This window comes from Anolis sagrei, chromosome 5 (genome assembly GCF_037176765.1).
Source record: "Anolis sagrei isolate rAnoSag1 chromosome 5, rAnoSag1.mat, whole genome shotgun sequence".
Lineage (NCBI taxonomy): Eukaryota > Metazoa > Chordata > Lepidosauria > Squamata > Dactyloidae > Anolis > Anolis sagrei.
Window position 1 is genome coordinate 170,150,553 of NC_090025.1, and position 17,234 is coordinate 170,167,786.

Sequence of the window (17,234 nt, forward strand, 5' to 3'; positions counted from 1 at the left end):
GTATTCATAAGTGAGGAACAATAAAAGGAAATCCATTCCTGACATACTATTTCGAACTGTGAAATGAGAAATTCCCAATGCTACAAAAGTATCTTCTGGAACCACAAATATCAAGGAGAGATCGAATGCCCACAAAAAAGCAAATAGACAACATAAGAAATGGAGTTACTGTGTTACAAAACTTCTCAGAAAAACTGAGACGTAATTATGAAGTAGAACCTACCTTTGATATCTATGAACCTATTAAAAAAGCGGATTGGGTTCAAAGAGAAGAAGTGTGCAAGGTCCTTCATGCCAACTTTGAATGGATTTCGGTCATCTAACTTTAAGTGCGTATGAACAGAAAGGCGTAAATCCTTTTCTATTTCTTTACATAATTTGTCCAGAAGGTGCTGCTCAAAACAAAATTAAAAATATACATATTTATATCACACTTTCATGAGATGGATATTCATTTATCTAAACCAGGATAAAAACGAGTTTGAGATTCATAGTGTATGTTAAGTCATTGATTCACTATTGCTTTCCTAGTGAAGCCACCTAACTTTCAAGATCCACCAATTAATGTTCAAATTAAAGGTATGCTTCATTGTATTAGGTCTTTAGCCTAGAACAAAAATTCAGCAGGCAAATATTTCGTAACTCGCAATTTCATACTCTGTAACCACCCTAGTCATATTATAATTATACTTATCCATTGTACTTAAATAAAATCAGTTATGTAAGTGTAATTCAAAACACAGTTCTGATTCAAAAGTAGTTATGACTGTTCCCTTAGAAGAGTGGTTCCCAACCTTTTTTTTGACTAGGGACCACTTGACCAAGGATCATTTTGATAGGGCCTACTCTCCAACATTAGTACCAATAGGGTTACAAATCAGTCAATTGGTCAATTTAGATTTGGTTTTGTTATTTGGGTGCCGATTCAGAAAATTGCACTGGATAAATCACATCAGCTGTAGTTTCTGATACAGAACACATGCCATCCAGTAGTCGCCATATGTTCACCCACAGAAAACCATATTTAATAATCTAGATCTGGTGTGGTAGTCGTAATCTTTCGTGGGTAGTCAGCCTCTCCCCTCCCAACATCCCTGTTGCTTCAGCACTATAAGAGGGTTTTGCAAGACCAGTTGCTCTTGTTGCAGCATTGTTTTGAGGAAACGATGTAGTAATGGTGAGGCCGCGGACCATATTTTTATTCTTGTGGACCACTGATAGTCCATAGACCACAGTTTGGGAACCACTGTCTTAGAACTACAGTGCATTTTCTCTAATTACAAACTCTTAAGAAATAATGCATATACCACCAGTAACAAGGATTCACATTTTAAAAGATATTTAAGTGTAATGTTTCGTAAGGTTTTTATCTACAAAATACTACACAGTGTATTGAAGCTGTGCAGAAGTTATTGATACTGTGTATAAGTTTAACTGTTAGAATATATTCATGTTGGTAACAGTAGCTGAAAGCTAGAGTTAACTGGTTGTATCCACAGTGGCGTTGCCAAGGAGACCAGGCAAGAGAGTGAGAAGTGGGCGGAGCCTAGCAAGAGAATGTTATCGCCGTCTTTAAAAAGAAGCAGTTTGGTTGGTGTTAGGAGTTCGGAGTTAGCAGTTGAGAGAGGAGAGTGGAGAAGCAGTGTGTGTGAATAGCCAGAGGTTTCTTCAGTCTAGGAAGGCTGAAGGGGCAAACCTAATTAGTTTCATTAGTCAGAGAGGACTCAGGGAAGCTTGTTTAGATCACTAGTTAGGAAAGAACTAGAGATCTAGGATTTGATCAAGAAAGGATCAAATAGGAAGGCTATTCACCTCAGGAAACATTGCTTAAGAAAGTGCTTCACCACAGTAAAAGTCAATCATAAGTTGTGTCATTGAGAAGAGTGAACTGTATTGCAAACCAAGTTACATTCAAAGTTCTCTAAGTTATTCCAAGTTAATTAACAACCTGCAACCATACGCTTTGTACAAAATAAACTTATTAACTTTTGTTGAAGACTGTGTCATCTCCATTTATCTGCATCTGGGGAGCCAGTTCTCATCGGCAATACCTCACGTTGGTGGCAGTTACCTTAATTACATCCATAATCATCCACACCTGTATAATTGGTGGCAGAATTTAAGAACAGTCTATACAATTGGTGACAGTGGGTGGGTTCTTTAAAGTTAAAACCCTATACCCTGTCTGTTGTTGGAATTGCAGCACCTTCACAATTGGCACAATTGTACAACTGGTGCGTGCAGACTTCGCAAATTTGGTGTCAGAGGTGGGATAGACTTCGCAGAAGCATTTTTATTTATACCAATAGAATGATGCATATGTATCAATCCACATGCCCACAAAATAACACAATAGCTTAAATTAACATATATTTCTGACAGTTTTAAAACTAAACACACACAATGGCTGCATTATTACCTTATTTAAAACATCCATGATTTCTCTGTCATAACTTTCTAGAAGAATTTCATGGGATTCTAAATGCCTTGAGTGCATCATAGCTGGAACACAATCCCTCAATGCATTAAACATGTACTGTAAAAAAAGTTTCAAAATAATAAAGAACTCAGACAGATGAAATGGACTAACACATACTTTAAGAAACATAAGCAACTCAAACTCAAGATACCAAACAATTATAGCTATGATCAGTAGCAAGGCTGTATGCATATGGATATTAAACTACTGTTTAGGGTTTTTGAGTGGAAGCTCCCATGAACCTTAACCTTGGATACATCTTTCCACCTCTCTCTGACACCAGGACAGCTCTGAAAACACTGGAAGCACCTGCTTCCTTTTTAGATTAATCTCATGTGGCAGTTAGGACTATCCATCTTTCAAACTGTTTTAAACTGTAATTGTAACTCATGACTTTAAGGCGCAAACACACATTTGGCCACTGCAGAAAACATTAAAATAATTTACATTGAAGAATATAAAAGAAAGAAACAAGAGTATTTTGAAATTTAAAGAGAACTGGAATTGAATATTATTTGTGTTTGCCAATTCTTCTCAGTAAAATATTGAGTTTGACTGGTCTTAAAGTGCTCAAAAGGAAAATAATTTAGACACTGATGAATGAAACTGAGATATAAAATATTTCCCTAGGGGTATTTTCAAAATATAACTGTGATATTTATTTTAGGGTTTTAGTGATTTGTGATTTAAGACATCTTGAAGTTTGTACACTGTAAATGTGGGGGCTTGAACATAGAATATATATTATACGGCAGTAGTACAATTTTTATAGGGCTGCAGAATATTTTCTGTTTTCAGAGTATTAGATGGTTGACAAATACTTTATCATTATTAATCCGTTTGAATATAAACATATCAAGTCTTTATATTCATTTATAACAAAGTGATGCTCACTTTCTCAACTGATATTTTTCCTTTGACTTGCATTTTGATTGTAACAGAGTATTTCCCCATAAAATCAATTTCTGATAACATTTACAGTTTTATTCTTTCATTACCATTCTTATAGTTCTCTTTTCTCAATGTTGATGGGATGCCCTCCTTCTATCTGAAATCTAAATAAGCTCTTAACTTCCATTAAACCCTTCTAAAATCTCTAGGTCAATGTGTTTCAAAAGCATATTTTAAAAGTAGTTAAAATAAAACATGGAGTTTATGAATGAGCCTTAGATTTTCTTTTTCTTTCTTTCCACTTATCCTCTGTAGAAAGAAATCAATCCACTTACATGCAGTCTAGCAGCATCTATTGCATTTTCATAGACATCATCCAGATAAATTGGAAATACAGTTCTATGCCAGTACAGGAAGCAGCAGTCACATTGTACTTGAACTCTACAACGTGAAATTAGTTCAATTACACCAAAAGAAAGAAACATTCATGAATTCTACAGAACCGTTTCTGAAAGATAATTTATTTACATCACTAGGGGCACATCTAAACTGACCCTTAATGAAGCTTGGAACTCATCTGAGAGAAACTAGATGTGCTGTGCAGATGATTAGATTGCCACACCAGGAATTGGTTTGAGGCCAGAACATTGAACACAGAACACAGCCTCAAACTATTCAGCAGTTTTTTTCCCCTCCATGTCCTGCAGAGATGCACATTAGCACAGCAGAGGCATACAGGATGAAAAAAAGATAAAGTAACAAGTGCGGAAGTAATCAATTACACCAAGAGGGTCAATCAGCACCATGCTTCCCAGCCATGCCCTTGGGGCATTTTTGGCAGCTCCCATTCTGGATTCTATAATGGGCTACAGCAAGAATGTATGCTTACAATACACTCTGCATTTTGGGGAGCAGACTCCACCCCCTGCCCCACCCGATCTCAGCTATATTGAGATCTACTGCAGCATATTTTACATCTTGTTTTGGGCTTATCTGTGGAGGTTGAGAAAGAACAGGATATAAAAGCCCTAAATAAATATATAAATAATAAATCTTCCAAAGTGTGCCAAATCCTCAATAATGTGTGCTGCAACATATATTGGCAATAAGCATTTTGTGGCCACCATGGCTTCGAGTAATCTCAAAGCTACATTAAATGGTCAGTGTAGATGGAGTATATGTCTGGGCCCCAAATGTATACATCTAGGACTTATTAGACCGGTCAACAGAGGAAAAAAGTAAAATCATACCTATCTGCTTGAATTAAATGGACGATAGTGACTTGCCCCTTAAATATAGCATTAAAAACTACAAGCAATTTAGAGCAAACATCTGCTCAATTTCAGTTCCCACTATTTGCTACTAAGCTTTGGCTGTCAACGTCTAAAAAACATGTAAAATGAGTAAAATATTTGTTTTTGGGTTTTTTTCCCCAGACAGCTGTCAGGGTATGATTTGCCACCCATTTCAGCAGTATGGTTGGGGAGTGAATCTTCAAAATATCATGCCAGGCTATACTATTTTCTCTCAATTGTTGTTTGATATTACTTGCCGTTCCCTAAGTTCACTGATTAAGGCCAATTTTTTCATCACTACTTGAAGAGGAAGGAGTTCTTCATCTTTGAATGTTTTCTGAAAGATAGAAAGCAAAGAGAAAATAGGCTTAGAGAAGTATCAGAGTAATAGCTGAATCAGAACCATTTATATCACTGCTAATACAACTAATTAGTATTCAGATGCAGGAGGAACTATTGTACATACCATCTGTGTGCCCACACTGAGAGCCAGAGATATAATGAGCCGCCTCTGTTTTGTGCTGGGACCAGTGAGGGTATTCTCAGCCAGAACAAGTGCAGAGAGTACATCAAGGCGCTGTTCACTGTACTTTTTGTCAGAAATTACTCTTTTCTTGAGAGGAAGAAAATAACATTTAGGAGCAATCAAACATTTCCATAAATAAGAGTGCAATATTTGCTTTTGCTTGGTTCCACAGGTTCATGCCAATCCACATATAAATGTAACTTAGCTTTACAGTTGCCCCTCCCCATTTGTGAATTTAACCATCACAAATTTGATTATTTGCAAATTATTTGCTGCCCCCTTCACTGCCATTTTTAATAGGTAACCCCAGTGTTACTGGAACTAAGAGGGAAATCACTCTCTTAATTACATGATCTATTTATCATGGGTTTAGGACTCAAAACATAAAGGGAGAACTCCAACTGTTATATAACTAGCCATTGTCATGATACTAAATTTGGAAGCACTATATGCAACTTCACATACCTTGGCTATAGCAATGGCGTTAAGAGCCTGATGCTGAAGATGCTGGATTATGTGTGTGACTGAATCAGCAACAATCATACTTCTTCTGTAAAACGTATGCTCTATTGCCTGAAATTAGCCAAATTTCAAAACACAATAATATCACAATTCAGTTTACTTCTATACTTGCTGCAGCCACCATATGAAGTAATATTTTTCGCCAAATCTTCAGCAGCTTCAATCAAAATGAAAGAAGCTATTTGGAAACCTCACATGACCCCAGTTTAGCAGAGTACTGTAGGATACAAAAGGAAAAATATCCCTTCATAATCTAATTACCTGCATACTTACCTGCATAATCTAATTACCGGATCACTGCTTTATTCCATCTAAATATCCCGCTCAGTATTTCTAGGATGATGACAAGGTGAAATTCTGCTGATTTCACCAATATACAGCAGCATCATGGAGATGGTGGGAAGAGTTTAATCTTAACCTCACTTCAAAAACAGTATGTAACACAGTACATAACATCATAAGGATGAAAGTGAGGTTAAAACCTTACAATAATCCCAGGAAGTGTACAGGAACGGTAGGCAACCTGGACCCAAACCATGTAGGGCTTTAAAGGTCTAAACCAACACTTTGTTCATATACATGTGAACAACCTTCAGACCCATTAAAATATAAAGACGCACTCAAACCAATGCCCTGCCCAATTGAGTATATCTTAATTACTAAATAACATGTCTCATTTCTCTCTTCCTTCTTTCCACTCTCAGAATTAAAAAGATATCTCACAATCCCCCTCCTCACTGATGAAAAACTATAAATATTAGGTTAACTAGGAAACATCAAAGCATTGCTACTTACTTTAAGAAGTTCCACCATCCTGCACAATGCTTTAACTGAGGTTTTAGTCATTGGCTTCTGCATGGACATGTGCAGATTCATTGTCGTTTTAATGATGTTACTAAGGCTGTAAGCATACAGAAACCCCTAGATAGAAATGCAAGGGGGAAATTAGCCACCGCATATCTAGATCATCATAAAAAATTCAAGTTTTCATACTTGCATTATCCTATATGAATAGTTTTCCAATACACAAGAGAATTCTCAGAATTAGAAGCAAAAATCAGGAACACAGCAGTGATTACTTAGGATCCTTCCAGATAAACACTATATTCCAGGATCTGATCCCAGGTTTTCTGTTTATCCCTGATTATAATCCAGTTTAAACCAGAAAACCTGGGATCAGAACCTGGGATACAAGGCCTGTCTGGAAGGGCCCTTAGATGTATGAAAATGAAACTTTAAGTCATCACTACATCTAAACGGAGCTAGTTTATCTGAACAAAATATAAATTCTCAACTGAAACATCCAGATTTCTGCAACATAAACATTCTTGGCTGATGGTATATATTCTTTAAAAATGCAAGGATATCTAGGATGGGTATTTCAAAAGGTTTAACTGCCAGAAGAATGAGAAAAGCTCTTCATTTACATTGTTTCTTCAAAAAATTGTTTAGTTCGGACAGAAAGCCAATCATCACTTGGTGCTATGTGAAGATGTCCAGAAAAAGTCTTTGGCTCAGTCATTCCTTCCTTCTTTCTTCTCCATATGATTTGCAAACTACTATTTCCTATTGTATTCAAACAGAGAAACTACAGGCTTAATCCTACCAAGTCAACCTTAGACTAAAGCCACTGAAATCACAACAATTCAAGTTAGTGATGTGTTGTTTAAGTCAATTCATTTGAATGTTTTTTTCCAAGCTTGTCTCAGTATGGATCCAAACAATATGTTAAAATCCAGAATTGTAAAAAGTTTCCAGTCAAAATGTAACCAGTAACCATGGAAGAAAATTGCAGCGCATAAGATGAGTGAGAGGAAGAATTCCACCAAACTATGTTTTGGCACTCAATCTGAATTAAGCCTCGGTTCAGCAAATATAGAAATATTAATCTAACTGAAAATTGAGCCGCATTTCCTCAGCATGACTTTTTAGGGTGCAGTACACACCTGTATAAAAACATTGCACCTGTTGGTTGGATCTTCTGCAAACTTATCCTTTCGTTGTTCCTTTGACAAAATAGATTCCATTTTCATCATCCAAGAGCTCACAAACACATAATACGACTGCATTTCTCTGAAGAAAAAGCAAATAGGGTTACCTAATTATTCAAAGAGATACACTAAAAGGAAGCTTATGTTTTTGCGTAATATTGTGTTTTCTGTACTGATGGGCTTGGTCTCATATAAGCCGCCCAGAGTCCCCCTGGGGTAACTTGAGAGGGGGTATAAATAAAGTATTATTATTATTATTATTATTATTACTACTACTTGTGCTTTGAAAATATGATAAAGGGGTTAAGAAGCACACTTCATCATTTAAAAAGTATAGCAGTATAATTACCACACCATCTGAATGATGCCAGTCTGGTGTATTAATACCCTACTCCTGAAAATATTTATATGAACTTTAAAGGCCCCTTCTCACAGAGAAGATTTTTTAATAACTAACTTCGTTAGACAAAAGTAAAGCAATATCATAACATGAACAAGAGGATTTTCTATGTACAGCATGACAGTTTCAAAAATGTTTGGTAATTATTTGAAGAAAAGTCTTGCTTCTGCATGGCAAGCTGCTACACAAGATAGCATTTTGGATAAAGACAATTGTGACGAAGAACCCTTCAAAAGCTTCAACACTTCCACACCGCCTGGTTTCATTAGTTCTAGTCTTCTAACCAAATGATTTCTTACTTACTAAGTAAAGGTAAAAGTTTCCCCTTGACATCAAGTCTAGACAAATCTGATTCTGAGGGGTGGTGTTCATCTCCATTTCTAAGTCAAAGAGAAAGCGTTGTCTGTAGACACCTCCAAGGTCATGTGGCCGGCATATCTGCATGGAGCACCATTACCTTCCTGCTTAAGCTGTACCTATTGATCTACTCACATTTGCATGTTTTCAAATTACTAGGTTGGAAGAAAATGGGGCTAACAACTGGAGCTCACCCCGTCCATGGAATTGAACCGCCAGCCTTCCAATCAGTAAGTTCCAATCAGCTTAGCGGTTTAACCCACTGCACCACCACAGCCCTATTACTTGCTAAGCCTCCTGCAATTTCCTCACATTTTGGCCAGTACTTTCTATAGTGGTGAGGTTTCCCCTCAAGAAGCTGTTCTCTCCCCAACTCCCAGTAGCCATGACAGGAAGAAAAAAGTAGGAAAGTAATGGTGACAGCAGCAGCAGTGGCACTTAAGCACCCTGTTTACTGTCAGAAGAAGAGTCCTGTGTCTAATGTATTTTTCTAAAACACCTTGCCTGCTTCCTGGGAACAAAGACATTTGACATATGTGGCTGAGAAGATGTCCTACCATCTCTTTATTTCCAGGACCTGTGGGAGCAAGAACAGGCACTTTAAATAGAGCTGGCTGTCATGAATACTCTCCTTCAAGCAAGGAACATGCTCTCTCCAAATTGCCTTTTTTGTTTTTAGGAGCCCTAAACCAAAAACATATGGGAAATTATCTGTGCAGCTTTACTCCCAGTTGATTTTCTAGGATCCCTAGAAGCAAGCAAGGCATTTTAGAAAAACAGCTCTTGTTGCTGCCACCACCGTCACTGCTAGCATTTTTTCCTATGGAGGAAACTGTGGAAAATTGGCACAGACAACCAAAATTTGGAGGGAAATAAAATTGGTACTTTTAATGTACTGACCATTCTCACCTTGGTTTAAAATTTCAGTTTAAATGTCCTGATTATGTACAGAAAAACAATCATGCACCAATAAGAAAGAAAGGCATTCTCCTATTAAAACTTACTTGGTAAGTGACTGGGCCTTCTGTTGTAGAAAACTTTCTCTGTTTAACTTAATGGACTGAAACGTTTTCTTGTCCAGAAGTTTGGCAGCAGCTGGCATTTTCTGGCTCAGAAAGGAGTCAGCAAACCAAATTATATTAGCAGTAAGAGTTATAGCCGGCACCTAGAGCATTAAACATTAAAATATTGTTTAAAAAGAGGGCAAGTTCACATTAGAAGAGATGCCAATTTTTTCATGTCAAGGCAATTCAATGGCAAAAACTACGATGTCACTAAACTACTTATATAAATGTAGACCAGTGTTATATAGGCATGCATGCTCTTAAAGTTCCATTAAGCATTTCAGGAATACCTACATAACAGCACAGGTTTAAAACCCATTTAAAATAATATAAATAATTTCCTTTCTGCATAAAGTAATTTAAGCTCTGCTACGTCAAAATGGAACAGACACCAGTACTATGGAAAGGAAGCCCAGTTATGACTAAGGGAACTAAAGCAAGCTTCTCATGGTTACTAGTATCTTAGAAGAAAAATTACTATATATGCTCATTTTGATATGACACATGGATAGATTGAGGGGAAAGCACCATTATTACCTTGGGAAGCCAGCCACTGCTGGCTGTAGTTGCTTTTTTCACATTCAAGCTTTTTTAAAAAAGCCGGAAGCAGTGCTATCATAGAGTAGGAGTTGGTGCTTCTTTTAGGTTCTCCCAGGATGGCCTAAGACAGGCATGGGCAAACTTTGGCCCACCGGGTGTTTTGGACTCCAACTCTCACAATTCCTAACAGCCGGTAAGCTGTTAGGAATTGTGAAAGTTGGAGTCAAAAACATCTGGAAGGCCAAAGTTTTCCCATACCTGGTCTAAGATCTCACCTTTTATTGGCTTACTTAGAAAAATGGACAGTTACCTTGTTGATATGAGTTGAAGTAGAGTTGTCACATTGACCCAGTGTTTTGGGGTTGATTTTTTACTATAATTTCTAGACTTACACATAAGTTTATAGCGTACTTCCTCTAGTATCAGAGCATCTGTGCATTAACATTGTAGTTGCCCAACTGAAATGGATTTGATGAGACAAGTACAACAGGCATGACAACTCTGTACTATTTGTTTTACACAGGATCAATTTCAATCAAGGAGGGATGACTAGAGACTACTGTCACTACAATTCAATCCCTAAGTAAGACTGTTTAGCTACATATTTTAGGTAATTTATTACCCTAACACGGTTGCATTTTCTATATAACTAAAGAAAAGATTCTATGCTTCCCAATATACTAGTGTGGATACAACATTAACTATATTATACTAAATATAAGGGCCACCAAAAAGTAAATTTTAGTTTACAGCAAATAAATATCTAGGACAGTAACTATCCATGTTACATGGTTAGAATTAAAGCTCATAAAAACTGACAAAGTTTTACTTCATTCTTTCCCAAACAACCTGAATGCTATATAGTAAGAATAAAGATAAAATGTTATCAGTTCCTTAGCTGTACGTAAGTAATGAGTTTTTGCTATTCAGAAAGAAAAAGAAATTCATATCATGAAAACAATAAAGTATTATAGTTATTTTAAAGCTAGATTTACTAATTCTGGTTCTAATAACTGACTACTGGTGACAAATTATTTATTGCAATCTAAAACTGAAGGAATTGCATGAAATTATATTTATTAAACGTTTTTATTTCACATTGTGTGTGAAATGTTAGAGGAAAGTTACAAATAGCAAAATCTTCACCTTTTTGCAAATGTCCAGTAATGATTTGTAAAATTTCTTGTCTATAGTCCGAAAAATCTGAAAATGCAGCACAAAGAGCCCACAAATTCCTACGTATTTATCTCTCTGGTCAATTTCTGAGGGTTCACCTTGTACAAATACACACAGAAAAGAATATTTTTGAAGTTTGCCACTAGACGAACAAGTTAACAACTTTTACAAACAATAACAATGAAATAGTGTCTAATTTGCATTACCAAGCTTAGCTTCAATATTGGTAAAAATTGTGCGAATACTATGTGCAAACTCTTCGGCAAAAGTGCTGTTCTTCGACACTGACACCCCACCATTCAGGGAATCAAACTGCTGTTCTATACAAGCCTGAATGAGGATGAGAAATAACAATGATTTACAACATTACCATTGTGGGTTTTATGAGCTCAATCTATAGACAATTTAAATTACAAGTTGTCCTTTATCTTAAGAGTTCTATTCAATAAAATCAGACTCAAACTCTAATTAAATTGAAATCTTTATACAGTAGCTATCTTTTGCTCAATAGTTCAATGAATCAACCAGCCAACAGATTCAAGCATTAGATAACTAGCTTATGAAAGCCGGATCATACAATTTAAATCACAAAACCACAAATTTAATTGGAACTGCATTCATAATACAAGCTTCCAGCTCTATAGAATCTTATAAGCTACATTTATACTCCATTACCAGGAACACAAACTTGTGGTTCTTTATTTTCTGTTGAGGTAAAAGTCCCAGATATCCTAGCACAGTCAAAGGTGAAAGAAGCTGGAGACTAGTACCATCTGGTAGGCTACACATTTCTCATTCCAACAGTATGAGCAGCATAAGCTACTGGGTATTTATTATATTACCTGAAATATCATCCCATCCAGTAACTGGCTTTCTAGTTTTAATAGCAGCTTTTCAAATGGTTTCAATTTCTCTTCCTGCATTCCAAATTTAGAAGGATTGTGATGGACAGATTTTAGTAACCTGACACAACAAAGCAAAAGTCAAACCATTAAAAATAAACCAAATTCCCATAGATAGATAAAATTTAGGATGAGGGGGGTGGAAAGGAGAAATTTCCACAGGATTTTGGAAGAGCAGGAAAATTGTATGAACAAGGGAATGCTTACCTTTAAATAAAAGGTGCCCAAGGAGTTTTAGGTTATTTTGCACTGAACAATGCCTTGGAGCCACTTCAAATGGCATCCCTCTTGCTTAGCAATGTTTCTGGGACATAATAATCCTAGAAATTATACTAAATAATTTTTAGGGGTGGATGTCTGCCTCTGTTGTGGCCACACAATTACAAAGTAGGTAATTTAAGAGCAATTTACCGCAGTTCAATCACTGTACCAATAACTACAACCACAGATAGGGCCACATGATGCTTAGTGGGAGTTGTGTAGATTTTGAACAAGGGGCTGGGGAAGAATTACCAGAACATACATACACCAAAGCTACATAGTTTATACAGTGCAATACAGCAAAGCTTCTATTCAGGCTTCACTAAAATGGATAGTCTTGGTGTAGCACTACTCTTTCAAATGACCACCCCATTGATATGTTTCTACCATGCAAGTGAACATCCACTTAACAATTTATTCACATACCTTTTGTACATAGTCCAGTGATCTTTCAGTGTAGCATGATTATATATTATCTCATCCAATGTGAGTAAAACTGTCAGGAGTTCCCCCAGATGCTCATACATAGCCTGTGTGGAACATCACATAATTCATTATGGATTTAGATTATAATTCCATAACCACTTTTTAGTTGATAAACCCTCATGAAGTCAGTGGAATTCATTTATAGTGTTTGTATCTCTGAGAACACAGTAGATATATTTGAGATGTACATGCCTAAAAGTTCTCTTCACTAATCTGAAGCATAGAGCATAGCTAATAAGAAGGGACTCCTGAAGGAAAGTGGCATTCAGATCCTATTAAAGAATCTAGGTTTTTTACTATTGATATCCTGCTCTCAAAGAAATAAATGAACTGATCCAGCCTCTATAATGTTTATAAATATCATGACAAAATCCTTAAATATTCCTTACCTGAAAATGAACTCCTGATGTCTCTATAACTTTGGGCGTAGTCCTGAAAAAGCAGAATCACACTATACATCACACAACTGAATTAAATTATTTTAGAGGCACACATTTTCATAGTTAGGAAATACAATACAACTGGAGTTTCTAATATGCAAGATTAGAACCCATTATTTGTGACTACTAAAAAGTTGAATCAAATGTATAAATCACATTATATCATACCACATAAGCCTGCATGAGTTTGAGCCACAAAATGAAATACTGCCCACAAAACAAACATTTTGGTCCTTCACAGCCTTTTTTCTTTTTTCATAATTCCTGATAGATTACACTTACTAGTAAATGGCATTCAATCTAGTGAGTCACAAGAACTGAAAAATTCTTTCCAATCTTGAATTCCTAACAGTAATTTGTATCTATAAAAATTCCTTCATTTAACTTTTTGTTTTCAAAGTCTTTCATTTTAGGAAAACAGGTAAAACTATAACACAGTACATTTACAAGATGCCATAATACTGACATTAACAACTGTAACATACTACAAAATTTCCCAGTGATGCCAAACCCCTCAGCTAATGCATCCAATTCAATTCAGTTTTCTGCACTGGACACTCACAAAAGGCTCTGACTTCAAATGGCTTCAGTATCAGGAAGTTATTTCTTCCATCTTTTCAAATGTTGACAGTGGTAACCTCATCTCACCACAATTTGAAGTTTACAGATTAATAAGCCACAAAACTGCATGCATAGAAGTTTTTGCTTCTATTTTATTAGCTGTTAACCCACCAAAGTCTGGTTAATCTTAACTATGGTTAGTGGAAATAAACCAACTTCACTGTTCCACTAGCTATTGCTAAGATTACCTTAACAATAGCAACCCAAGAGGAAGCTGCACATGCTTTTATTGTTATCTATTTAATTGTATATCTAAATGTAGGCAAATTGCCCTTTTTAAATTCTGAAGCCTGTTTCAGCTACACACCTCATATTCCTTCTTAGAATATGTAACATCACACCAACGTGATGTACTTTTGATCTGTGTATTCAACAAATAAATTGTTGAATACAGATTAGAGAGATGGGCCAAAACTAACAAAATGAAGTTCAACAGTGACAAATGCAAGATACTCCACTTTGGCAGAAAAAATGAAATGCAAAGATACAGAATGGGGGACGCCTGGCTCGAGAGCAGTACGTGTGAAAAAGATCTTGGAGTCCTTGTGGACAACAAGTTAAACATGAGCCAACAATGTGATGTGGCGGCAAAAAAAGCCAATGGGATTTTGGCCTGCATCAATAGGAGCATAGTGTCTAGATCTAAGGAAGTAATGCTACCCCTCTATTCTGCTTTGGTTAGACCACATCTGGAATACTGTGTCCAATTCTGGGCACCACAATTCAAGAGAGATATTGACAAGCTGGAATGTGTCCAGAGGAGGGCGACTAAAATGATCAGGGGTCTGGAGAACAAGCCCAATGAGGAGCGGCTTAGGGAACTGGGCATGTTTAGCCTGAAGAAGAGAAGGCTGAGAGGAGATATGATAGCCATGTATAAATATGTGAGAGGAAGCCACAGGGAGGAGGGAGCAAGCTTGTTTTCTGCTTCCTTGGAGACTAGGACGCGGAACAATGGCTTCAAACTACAAGAGAGGAGATTCCATCTGAACATGAGGAAGAACTTCCTGACTGTGAGAGCCGTTCAGCAGTGGAACTCTCTGCCCCGGAGTGTGGTGGAGGCTCCTTCTTTGGAAGCTTTTAAGCAGAGGCTGGATGGCCATTTGTCAGGGGTGATTTGAATGCAATATTCCTGCTTCTTGGCAGGGGGTTGGACTGGATGGCCCATGAGGTCTCTTCCAACTCTTTGATTCTATGATTCTATGATTCTATGTAAAAAACAGCATGTTGCAAATTAATTACTTGTTACTAGTATAAAGGACAGCCAACTGGTGAACTACATTCATCACTACTTCATAGCACCGTGTCACAAAGCAAGACAGCTCCTGAAAGAAAAAGAAAGGGGGGGGGGGGGAAGAGAACTTAATGTAACCTCCAACAATTTCTGAGAAGTTTTGAAACTAGTGCACCACAATAGTAATTACTGTTATCAGCTTTGCAGCGAAAAACTGACTGCTGTCCACACTCAACTGATCCATCTTCAAGGAGAAAATGCCTTTTGAAGTCACATCAGAAGGGAGAAAGAGGTGGGTGCACCTTAATTGAAATTACAAGTTGGGACTAGCATACATAAGCATGCCCTACTATTTAAAAGCCCCTTTTCTGTAGCTGTTCCTGTCCTGGAATGATAATCTTTCATGTTCCAATAGCTCCAGTGGTCAACCGTAAACATTGATTTGCATCTCTGAGGTCTGAGGTGGGAATTACTTAGAGAGAAGACCTTTACCACATGTAGATATATTGTAAGAGGCAATGGTGAGAATATCCGCCCCAAGGTTTGGGTTGGGATACCATTAAAGGTAGGCATTTGTGCCATTAAAGGTAGGCATTATTATTTCTATCCCATCTTTCTCCCCATGAGGGATCAAAGTGGTTAACATCTATCCACATTAAACAGTTCAAAAAGAGCAATACAATAGTTAAAAAAACAATTAAATAATAAAAGTGTGGTAAAAACAGAATTAAAATACAGCAAACATATTAAAATGGCCTTTAAAACTCATATACCCCCAATCCCCCAGAGCCTCCCCTTCCCCAAAAGCCTGTTGACCTGTTTGCAGAAAGCCAGCAGGGATGGGACCATTTTGGTTTCTCTTTGGAGGTAATTCCACAACCACTAAAAAGGCCCTCTCCCTTGTTCCCACCAAGTATGCTTGAATGGGTGATGGGACCAAGATAATGCCCTCTCCAGTAGATCATAGATGTCTTCCAGATTCATAGAAAGAGACGTGGTCCTTCAGATAACCTGGACCGGAGCCATATAGAGCCTTGTAGGTCAAAATCAGCACTTTGAATTGTGCTCTGAAAAAGGTTGGCAGACAGTGGAACTGTTCCAACAGAGGAGTTGTATGCTTCCTGTACCCAGCCCCAGTAAAGAGTCTGTCTGCTGCTCTTTGGACCAACTGAAGTTTCCAAGCACTGTTTAAAGGCAGCCCCATGTAGAGTGCCTTACAGTAATCCAATTGGGATGTAACAAGGCATGTACCACCTTGACCAGATCTGATTTCTCCAGGAACAGTTGCAGTTGACGCACTAGCTTTAAAGGCAAAAACACTTGTGGTCACTGCTGATACCTGGGCCTCCAGGTTAAGAGCCGAATCTAGGAGTACTCTCAAACTGTGTTTTCAGGGGGAGTGTAACCCCATCTAACACTCCCTGATCTGTCTTACGACTGAGTAGGAGCACCTCTGTCTTGTCTGGCTGGATTAAGCTTCAATTTGTTTGCCCTCATCCATTCGGTCCTGGTTCCCCACCTTATAATAAACATATTCAATAGATCACTGTAACTCCACCTCCCCACCCCCCAGGCCTTGCCTGCTGCAGCACAGAGAATCCTGGGGGGGCAGAGCTGAGAGAGATTGACTCTTCCAGTGTCATCCAGCCAAGTCTCCATTTACGTGTCAGGTCAGTATGCGCATCCAGGATCAAGTCTTGAATGGCAGCTGAATGGTTTTAGGCTTAACAGTTTGGCCAAACATTATATTTCATTTCCAGAGCTTTGTTTCTCAGAATGAATAGAATCTAGTTCTATTGATCTTGCTGCCACTTCCAATTGCAATAGGACTCCAAATAGGGAGTCTTAATGCAGCACTATGCAGTACCTCTCATCTTCTGAAAAGTGCTAGCAGCCTCATGCTTTAGAAAATTGCAAAAGAAGGGCAGGAAGTAATGAGAAATTTAAATGAACTCTAGGCATCTCTTTGAAAGGTTTTCACCCATATCTGTCATTCAAAAATCAAAGAGAGTAAAGTAAAGAGACAATAGATGTCTGTCTCAAAAGACA

At 37.4% G+C, this 17,234-nt stretch overlaps 1 protein-coding gene across 1 annotated transcript in view; it reads right to left on the reverse strand.

The window, feature by feature from the left end:
- The window catches only part of WASHC4 (WASH complex subunit 4), a 45,069-nt gene that overhangs the window by 14,161 nt on the left and 13,674 nt on the right, over window positions 1-17,234 (reverse strand). The window contains exons 7-21 of the mRNA XM_060776913.2: window positions 15,194-15,276; window positions 13,280-13,322; window positions 12,831-12,934; window positions 12,084-12,204; window positions 11,448-11,571; window positions 11,212-11,339; window positions 9,466-9,626; window positions 7,660-7,786; window positions 6,509-6,634; window positions 5,657-5,764; window positions 5,132-5,278; window positions 4,923-5,002; window positions 3,706-3,811; window positions 2,420-2,536; window positions 224-392 (exon numbers count right to left, since the gene is read on the reverse strand). Coding sequence (XP_060632896.2) covers window positions 224-392; window positions 2,420-2,536; window positions 3,706-3,811; window positions 4,923-5,002; window positions 5,132-5,278; window positions 5,657-5,764; window positions 6,509-6,634; window positions 7,660-7,786; window positions 9,466-9,626; window positions 11,212-11,339; window positions 11,448-11,571; window positions 12,084-12,204; window positions 12,831-12,934; window positions 13,280-13,322; window positions 15,194-15,276 — 1,744 coding nt within the window. The remainder of the gene's footprint in view (window positions 1-223; window positions 393-2,419; window positions 2,537-3,705; window positions 3,812-4,922; window positions 5,003-5,131; window positions 5,279-5,656; window positions 5,765-6,508; window positions 6,635-7,659; window positions 7,787-9,465; window positions 9,627-11,211; window positions 11,340-11,447; window positions 11,572-12,083; window positions 12,205-12,830; window positions 12,935-13,279; window positions 13,323-15,193; window positions 15,277-17,234) is intronic.